The sequence below is a fragment of the Chrysochloris asiatica genome, unplaced genomic scaffold (genome assembly GCF_000296735.1).
Source record: "Chrysochloris asiatica unplaced genomic scaffold, ChrAsi1.0 scaffold00029, whole genome shotgun sequence".
In the NCBI taxonomy this organism is placed as follows: domain Eukaryota; kingdom Metazoa; phylum Chordata; class Mammalia; order Afrosoricida; family Chrysochloridae; genus Chrysochloris; species Chrysochloris asiatica.
Window position 1 is genome coordinate 2,499,063 of NW_006408547.1, and position 10,677 is coordinate 2,509,739.

General features: G+C 37.0%; 1 protein-coding gene across 1 annotated transcript in view; it reads right to left on the reverse strand.

Moving 5' to 3' along the window:
* The window catches only part of NALCN (sodium leak channel, non-selective), a 535,846-nt gene that overhangs the window by 352,662 nt on the left and 172,507 nt on the right, over window positions 1–10,677 (reverse strand). The window contains exon 9 of the mRNA XM_006846666.1: window positions 4,201–4,287. Within this exon, the coding sequence (XP_006846729.1) occupies window positions 4,201–4,287 (87 nt within the window). The remainder of the gene's footprint in view (window positions 1–4,200; window positions 4,288–10,677) is intronic.

Here is a 10,677-nt window from a genome sequence, read left to right on the forward strand (position 1 = left end):
TGTCTGGCTTACAAGTTTTCAAGAGGAAGTTTAATTTTAGAGTGTATGGGGGAAGGTAGAATCCCAACTGAATAGCTTTTACCTTATCTTAGATGGGTCTGGTGAAAGGAGATGGGGACAGGATTCTTTTGATTCAACAATGAGTTATTGTTATCATGACTAATTGCAATTGTCACAACTATAAAGGTAGACATTTTATAACATAAAGGGGGAATAATTAATATTACATTTAAAATAGAAAAAAAAATGGGCAGAAGACATGAACAGACCTTCATTTAAGAAGACATTCAGGTGTCCAACAAACAAGAAATGCTCAAGATAATCAGCCACTGGTGTTGTTAAGTGCCGTTGAGTCGGTTCCAAACCATAGTGACCCTGTATAGCCACTAGAGAGATGCAAATCAGGACAACAATGAGATATCATCGTACCTAAGCATTGATAACAAAGTTAAAAAAGCAAACAAACTAATGATGGAGAGGGTGTGGTGAGATTGTGATCCTCCTACACTGCTGGTAAGACTATAAAATGTTCCACCCAGAGTAAAAAATTATATGGTGCTTCCTTAAAACATTAGAGACAAATATGGAAAGACCCAACAATTCCTCTACTTGGTATATATAATCAAGAAAAGAGAGCCATGCCATGTATAGATATATGCACACCAATGTTCACTGCAGCACTACTTACAATAGCAAAAAGATGGAGACAGCCTAATGCCCATCAACAGACAAGTGGTTAAACAAACTTTGGTTTGGTTAAACAAACACTGAAGAATAATGATGACTCTGCAAAACATCTCGTAACATGAATGAACTTGGAGGATATTTTGCTAAGTGAAATTACTCAATTACAAAAGGACAAATATTGTATGAGACCACTGTTGCAAAAAGCTAAGAAAAACTTTTCTTGAAAGAAGAAACATTCTATGATGGCTGCCAAGGGTGGGAAGAAAGAGAAAAAATGTTTATTTTATAGCATATAGTGTACTTTCTATCCATAAAAACATTAAAGAAACTAGTTAAGATACACTAAGTATATACATGATCCATATATAGAAAATATGGTTCCATATACTTTGGATCCAGTAAGACTTACTTACATGGCTAGTCATAGTAATTCTGATCATGTGGTTCTATTACAAACATATGTTTCCTTAGCATGTTTTTTTCTCAGCCAGGTAAAACTTGTGAGTAGCAGCCAGAAGACTCAGTGACAAGTTGTAATTTTTCCAGTTCACTAATGTGTAACTTCAGGAAAATCCTCTAAGTCTTCTGAATTTCTACTTCCTCATCTGTAAATGGCTGATAAGGCATTGGTCTTTCTCATCACAATACTGTTGTGAACTTCTTTCTGAATTATTCCATCCCTCACTCTCTTGATCTCACTTTAACTATCACTCTCTCCTGAGGACCTTCCCTAACTTCTCAGACCAGGAGAGAAAACTTGTGGGACTATGAATTGACTTGCTAGGACTTTTCTATTGAAAGTCATCTTAACTCTCACCAAATGTTCTGGTGGGAACACGCAAATAGGGTGGTGAAGACTCCAACTTGGGGATTGGTTAGTTTTGCTATCCTGCAACCATCTCAGAAGTAGGAACAGATGATCCCAGAACATGAAGAAAGTAGAACATGAGCACAGCTTGAGATACTTACCTAGAAAAATGTCTACAACAGAAGCAGCACCATGGAGAGACAGAGTAGTTGCAGACTTCTGGGTCCATGAATGCAGTAACACTGAGTTTCTATGGGGCGGGGCCTAGCTTGAAGATTGTGCCTAGTGAGCAACTGATTAAAGGAGCTTTTTAACACTTGCCTGAGCAGTGCATAGGCTGAGGGTCTACATGGCTCAGAGGTCAAAGAGAAGGTTGAAGACTAGAGTAAGGCATGTCTGCAGCATAGGTGTTCTGCAGACAAGGTGTTCCTGAACTGCTGAGTTGTTTCTGATACTGATCAGAAACAACTGTTCACTTCCCTAATGAGCCCCATAAACATTGAGTATGGTCTATGAGTTTTGTATGGCCACTGTACAATGGACTATCAAATGCAGATGTGAAGCAGAGAGTGCTGTAGGAGGGATGATTGGTATCAGAATAGGGTGAAGAAGACTGTACTGTGGAGGTATGTTACACTTTTGCTTCATAGGAATAGACCTTGGACTGATTTTGCATTTGATTTTCCTTATCCCTTGTAAAGCTAGACGAAGTAACAGACTGCAGGCCATTTTTGCAAAACTCCTGATTAGTATCTTGCATTTCTTCTTTCAAAATCTCCATCAAACTTGTACCTGTTGTCTTCTCACCTCACACCCCCAATTGCACTGAGCCCCATATGGGTAGGGGCTCTGTTTGTTTTCTTCTTGACTATCAGTTTCTAGCACATAGTAGTGAGTTTCAGTAAATCATCTAAATGAAAGTGCTTAGTTGGCAAGCAGCTACTACTATGATAGTAATAGTAGTTATAGAAGCATTTTCATTATAAATAATTTTTTACCATCATATATAGGATAGAAAAACAACTAGAAAATAATACTCAATATTAAATATTTTCATTAAAAATGGTTTCTCTTTTTTCCCTCCATCCTTTTGAAAAATAACACGTGGAGTGGGCCATATAATTACTGTTCACAGTAGTTAGAAGTACAATGTTTATGTTTCTCATGTACCAATCTTTGAATATACAATGAGCCCCCTCCTGGAGAAAGATGAAAAAGAATGGAGCTGTGCTCTCAACCCAGGCAGATGCAAAACACTTCCCACATCATGGAATTGGGCACAGAGAATTGTGAGAAGAGGATTTGTAATTGCACACCAGAGAATGAAGGAAGTATAATTCATCAGGAAGAAGAAGTTGCTCTCTTTTCCATGAGTGGGGCTGCTTGACTTTTATTGAAGAGGAGAGAAAATGACATTGAGCATGCTATGGAAAGTTAGGGATGCTAATCTCACTAAGTGGAAGTTGTTCTGAATAAGAGTTAACAACATTATGGGGTGTGTGAGGAAAACAAAGTAAGGGAAGATGCCTTTGTGATTCACTGAAAATGAGATGCAGGTTTACTGGGCGTTGTGAGAAGCTCAGAACAGGTGATAAGTTCAGGACATTCACAGATGGTTGACTTGATGGCCTATCTTCTAACCATAGTGAGACTGCTCTAGAATTCTTGGACTCCATATGCAAATTCACCCCCTTGTGTTTGGTGCAGTTGAGACTGGTTTATTAACTAACTACCTCTATGTTGCACTGTTCTGACAATTTGCAAATGTAGAACAGTGGACTACTGCATATTAGCAAACCTTTTCTTCCTTTTTTCCTGTGACACTGTAGGCTAAGCACTGGGCTGCTAATCATAGGGTTGGTGGGTCAAACCCATCAGCTGCTCCTCAGAAACCCTATGCTGTTTTTATAAGTGAAATCAAGTGGGTTCCAACTCTTAGCAACCCTGTATAGGGTTTCCAAGGAGAAGCTGGTGGGTTTGAACTGCTGACCTTGTGGTTCACAGTCCAGTGCTGATCCTATAGTACCACAACAGTGAAGTGTTAAACTGAAAGAATTGTGACCATAACATTCACTCCCTTCATCTCAATAATTCAGGCCTTTATAGAATATTTCAAAAAAAAAAAAAAAAAGGCTATGACTATAAAATTCTTCATTGATTTAATACTATAGGGATACTATGTCCTGTATGCATTCATTCATGAGACATTTACCAAATTCCTACTGTGCTAGGTTCTGGGATGGAATAAAAGATTAAAACATTATCCCTAACTTTGTGGTTGCTATTAAGTGCTGTCAAATCAGTTCTGACTCATAGCGACCCTGTATGGGGTTTCTGAGAAGCAGTTGATGGGTTTGAATCACCAACCTTATTGCTCACAGTCCAGTGCTGATACTACAGCTCCACACCTGAACCAATCCCACACCTGACTCTTGGTCACCCTGTATGAGTGGTGCTGGCTCATGGGGTTTCCAAGATTGTAAATCTTTATGGAAGCAGGAAGCAGACAGCCACATCTTTCTCTGAGGAGCTGCAGGAGGTTTTGAACTGCCAACCTAATGATTAGCAACTGAGCACTATACGCACTGTGCCACCAGGGCTCCTCTTCAGGGTCATATACATGGACCAATCTAGAGCTGTTATTTTCTTATATAAAATCAAAGGCCTTGGCTGGGTGACTTTTGAGAATGGCATTGTACTTGCACCTGGAGGCAGGCTGGCGCGCGTCCCTGGGGCTTGTTGACATCCACAGCTACCAGCTGCCATCCGCCAGCAGCATCTTCGTGAAACATCTTCAAGACAAAGAGGGAGATGAGTCAGAGACACTATGGACCACCGAGCACTCTATAAATTTCATGTCTCCTGTTTACAGATGTTTTCATGTTCTCAAATAATTTCTCTCCCTACGGGTTTGAATTTAGAACACGAGTCATTTCAGCTATGTTCACTTCTACACTCAAAACATAAGTCAGAAATAATGATAAAAGTAAAAGCCATAGCTTGCATTTATTGAACACTTTCTAAGTGCTAACAATAAGCAGTATTTGCTTTGCATAAAGTTACTCGACTATTCTCCATAAGACTTTAAAGTAAGGTGTTTATCCTAATTATATCATAGATGATTATTTATAAGAATTCCAAAGCATTGTGTCTTACACTTAGTGAATGTTTATCTTTATTCAGTAGGTATTCTTCACTGAGCTCAACTCAAAATAAAGAAAATAGGAAGTGTATATATGGCTTCAAGATAGAGGCTGGTGTTTTCTTAATGGTTTATAAACTTGGTAAAATTATTTAACCCAGGTTATAATTAATCTATTCAACCAAAATTTTATGTACATATTTATGAAGGGAACAGTAGTTTATCTTGGCTTAAAAGTGATTCAAGAGACTATAAACTAACATCTAAAATTCACCATATTGGGTGCCTAGATTATTTTTTTACTGCATATTCTAATGCTTTAAAAGATTAGTCATCTCTCATCACACCCAGTTGGAACATTTATTTTCTCTTTATAAATATCGTTGTACTAATCTATTTTCCTTCCCAATTCTTAGGGATGTGTATTTGTGTGACTGGATGTGGTAGTAGAATAAGATAGACTAAAGGATCTTCATTTTTCTAAATAGACAGTAACTACAGGACCTTATTGTTTTATTTAGGCTTAAGGATATGGACACAGATTTGTACACATAAAGATTTTCTTTGACATACTTATTCTGCATGCTATTCTAACCCTGTGTTAAAAAGTTTAATTGTTGATAGAAATATGAGATAATGCAAACACTTCATTGTTTAAGATTTGTAATTGTAATTTCAAACCCCCTTTAGTAGAAGCGGTGCACCAGTTACAGAAAGATAGCTCTAAACACTCTAAAATCAGTGAGGCAGAAACAGGTAAGTGCCAATTTCACAGGTTATATATATATATATATGTAAATAAAAAATATGTATATATATAATTTAATGAGAAAATGAGGTGCATATTTATATCAAGATTATCTGATAGAAGATGTACAAATTGTTATTCTTTTCTATCTATTTACTACATTCTGATCCCTTTAAAATGAAACTAAAGAAGCATTCAAAGTGGTAGAATCAAACATGGTTCATCCTACATGAATGGGTTCATTTAGAGAAAACCTTCTAAAATGCCTTTTTCCAGTTCCTGTCAAGATTCCGGGTGTCATCTTTAAGGACAAAAGACTGACTCTCTCCTGTCAGTCACTAGATGAAAACCTTCTGCTGAGGCATCCAATACTATCTTATCCTAGCACAAAGGATCCCTGGGGCATGGATTTGCTTTGATCAGTAGCAAACTCATTTTCTCTGTTAAATTATATTTTTGTAGTGGACCAAAATCAAATGAATTAATTGACTTGTCAGTGAAAGTGTTCTGTCAAGGTCACTTCTGTGCATGAAGTAAAATGCAGCAAATGCAAATAGGTTCAATTTCTCTTTAGTCCTCTGAATTGTATAACAACGTTTAGATTGGCTAATACAACAGCAGATCTATGAGTTAGGTGATGGGTTATGGGACCAGAGACTTAGGTCATTCAGGGAGTGTAGCAGGAATGACACAGACACACACACACAACAACAACAGTTATCCCACTTCGTTCCTGTGACTCTTATTTCCATCCCACTCTCCTTCACCACCCTTCTGAACTTTGTCCTTTGGTAAATGCTGCCTTTTGGATCTTGAATGATTGACCATTCCATGATGAACAAACCTTACTAGAGTTGTTGTCATTTCTATATACCTAACTACTGCTTAGCTAGAATGTTCAGTTCCAGACCTGAGGATGACTGAGGGCCATAGTCTCCGATTCCTCCAATCTCTTTCTGATCAGTAAGCTCAGTTTCCTTTGTAACTTTGGGTTTTGTTCCACTTTTCCTCACACTCTGTCTAGGACCTTCTAATGTAATCCCTTTCAGAGCAGTTGGAAATGGTACCTGGGCCTCATCTAGTTCTCCTCTCAGATGTGGAGACTGATGTTCTCATGTTTCATGAGTATTTTGGACTAATTAATTGCAAGTGTCTTCAGTTTCCATCTTCCTTCTTTCCTTCACACAAGAAGAGCTCAATAGCTATGCCTCAGATGGCTACTCATGAGCTTTTAAGATTCCAGTGGCTACTCACCAAAGTAGGATGTAGAACATTGTTTTGGGGGTCTATGTTAGGCCAATTGACCATGTTTTTCCCCTAGATACTGGTCTTGAGCCCTCAGGCCCAGAAACGCATTGCCTCAAGGTGTTTGGTCATGTCTAAGAGGTTTCCAGAATTCTGCTTCCTATATGCTCCATCACATTCACAGATGTGTTTTCAGCCAAAGTACATACCCATATACAAAGATCCTCTGTTAAACCCTCAGATATTTGTGGGTGTACTTCCACTCTCCCTCCTATACTCATTCAGCTATGTATGTGTCCATACATCTACCCACAGAACACTATTGTTGCAGGACTTTATATATAACAGTTACCTCTATCCCCTTTAATTCTTGCATTCCTCCCTGTGTCTTCACTTGTCTTCATCATTCTTCTGCCAACATCTCTCGTTATATTTTGCCTTCCCCGTCACCTGAGTTAACTTGTGCCTACCTTCTATCCAGTAAATTACTGTCCCATCACTCCCACCACTGGTAACCATCAAAGACTGTCTCTTTTAGTATGAAAAACTTTTCTTGTGTTTTTACAATAGTGGCCTCATACAATATTTATTCTTTGGTGATTGACTAATTTCACTGAGCAAAATGTTCTGCAGGTTCATCCATGTTATAAAGTGTTCAATGTCCTTTTCTTGACTTACAGGTCTGGCTAAGATTTCCAACACAATATTGAATAGGAGTCATGATAAAGGACATTCTTATCTGGTTCCTGTTTGCAAGGGAAATTATTTCAGTTTTTCTCTATTTGGAGAAATGCTGACTGTGGCTTTATATACATATATATTGTATAATTTCCCTTCTATTCCTATTTTGTTGAGTGTTTTTTATGAGAATTAATTGTTATTATTCAGTAACATGTAGTATTTCATTTTGTGTATGGAGCAAAGTTTGTTTATTTATTGTACCATTGATGGGCATTTAGGTTGTCTCCATTATTCTGCTGTTGTGAATAGTTCTGCGATGAACATGGGTGTGCATATATCTATTCATGTCACTGCTCTTATTTCTTAAGGCTATATGCCAACTGGAGACATTTCTGGGTCATAGGGTATTGCTATTTTCAACTTTTTGATGAAACGCCATGACATTTTCCACAATGGCTGAACCATGTACAGTCTCACTAACAATGTAGAACTTTCCCAGTCTCTCTACACCCACTATCGCATTTGTTGTATTCTGGTTTTTGTTTGTTTTAACATTGCCAGCAATGCTTGGGTAAGATGATAGCTCATTGTCTTGATTTGCATCTTTCTAATGAATAATGATCATGAACATTTCTTCATATATGTTTGTTGGCAACCTGAATGTCTTCTTTGATGATATATCTGCACCTATCCTCTTCCATTTTTTAAAATTGGATTGTTTATATTTTTCTTGTAGAGGTGTTGATTTGATACATTTTGAAAATTAACCCTTTTTCTGAGATGTCATTGCAAAAAAACTTTTGGCCAGTCTGTGGAAAAATTTTTCTTTTGGTGAAATCTTTTGATGCATATAGTATCTCATTTTTAGGAGGTCTCAGCCTTCTATTTTGTCTTCTGATGTCTTTGTGTTTTTAGTTAGACTTGATAATATATTTACGCCATATATAAGAGTCCCTAATTTAGTTCCTATTTCTTTATTGATGATCATCAGAGTTCTTCACAGCTCTAGATTTTATATTTAGGTCTTTAATCCACATTGAGTTCATTTCTGTATATGGTGTGAAATATGAGTCTTGTTTCATTTCTCTGGAAATGAATTTCCAGTACCGTTTGTTAAAGAGACTATCTCTTCCCCCATTAAATGTGTGTGGATCCTTTGTCAAAGGTCAGTTGACCATATGTGGATAGATTTATTTCTGGATTCTCAATTCTGTTCAATTGATCTATGTGCCTTTCACTGTACAAGCACCAGACTGTTGTGGCTGTGTAGTAGGTACTGAGATCAGGAAGTGAGAAATTGCCTACTTTGTTCTTCTTCTTTAGTAATGCTTTGCTTATCTGGGGTCTCTTTCTTCTTCATATAAAGTTAGAGATCAGTTTTTCCATGTCTTTAAAAAAGGATGTCGAAACCTGGATTGAGATTGCATTATATTTATAGATCACTTAACATTTTCACAATACTAAGTTTTCTTATCCATGAACTTGACTTATTCTTCCATTTTTTAAGTCTTTTTTTGTTTCTTGTAGTAGCGTTTTCTATTGTAAATGACATTTTCTTCCTAATTGTCTTTCCATAGCTCTCTTTATTAGTGTAAAGGAATCTGAAAGGTTCAGTCACGTTGCTGAATACGTCAATGGGTTTCAATAATTTTCTTGCTGAAGCTTTGAGATTTTTCTATGCATTGTTGTTATTAAATGCCACTGAGTTGATTCTAACTCCTGACCCTGTATTGGATTTTCAAGGAGCAGCTGATAGATTTGAACTACAGTGTGAGAACAGGATCCAATGTATTAGATCATATACATGTATACTATATGTACAGGATCATATTATCAGCAAATACAGAATTTTACTTCTTATTTGCCAATTTGCCTGCCTTTAATTTCCTTTTCTTGCCTTATACCCCTGGCTATGCCTTCCAACACGATATCGAATAGGAGTAATGATAAAGGACATCCTTGTCTGGTTCCTCTACCTAAGGAAACTGCTTTCACTTTATCACCATGTAGCATAATGTTGACTATTGGTTTTGTATATATGAGGGTGAGTCAAAAATTATCTTCACTCTGGTTATATTAAAATGACTGTCTATGCCCACAGCTGATGACAACATTGAGTGTGCACCTGAAATTATTCTGTCAAATAGAGACAAGTGACAGTGAATTATGTGGCAAATCATTTGCAAATCAGCCATGTTTGTGCCTATGATATTATCCATGACAAACTTGGGTTTTGAAAAGTTGTGTGAGATGGATACAGAAATGACTTATGGAGAGCACAGATAGAAGCATTTGACATCTGCAAACAAAATTTGGACCAATGTTCAAAGAAAGTTGAAAGTTTCTTAAAAAATCATGATTAGTGATGAGCTATGGATTCATCACTACAAACCTTAGAGTAAATGACAGAACATGGAATGGGAACATCCTCCATTGCTGACCAAGAAAATGTTAAAAGTCAAATATCAACTAGAAAATCAATGCTTACAGTTTTCTGGGATTCTCAAGGGGCAGTATTGAAACACTATCAGGAAAAATGTTCAACAATCAACAGATGTTCACTGAAGAGCTGACACCTAACCTTCAGATTAAACACAGAGAATGTTATCTAAGGGCTTTGTGACTTTGCATGACAATGCATGTACCCAAACCTTTGTCCTTACAGTTGACACTCTGCAAAAACTTCCTTTTGAGATGTTAAAACAGCCTCCCTGTAGTCCTAACCTTACTCCATCAAACTTCCACCTGTTTGGTCCCCTGTAAGCAGCCCTTTGAGGATGAAGATTCACCTCTGATGAAGAAGTAAAGATAGTGTTGCATTCATGGCTCTGAGCTCAGCATAAAACAGTTTTTAATAAGGGAATATGAAAGCTTCTTGACAGATGGACAAAGTATATCGAAAAGAAAGGAAAATTATGCTGAAAAAAATGATGTATTTGTCTTTCTTAAAAGTTGATTAAAATAAATTCTACAGCCAGAGTATGGATAATTTTTGACTCACTCTCATATATTGTGGAATTTCCCTCCTATTCCTATTTTGTTCAATGTTTTGTGTTTTTTTTAAATTAAGAATTGATGTTGGATTTAGTCAAATGCCTTTAATGCATCACTTGATATGATCATGTGGTTCTTTTCTTTTTGTTTCACTTATATGGTGAATAGCATTGATGTCCTAGTATTAAACCATCCTAGCTTGTTGTTGTTGTTAGGTACTATCTTGTTGGTTCCAACTCATAGCAACTGTATGCACAATAAAATGAAACACTGACCAGTCCAACACCAACCACACAATTGTTGCTATGCTTGAGCCCATTGTTGCTGTTACTGTACCAATCCATCCTGTTGTGGGTTTCCATTTTTTTTTTT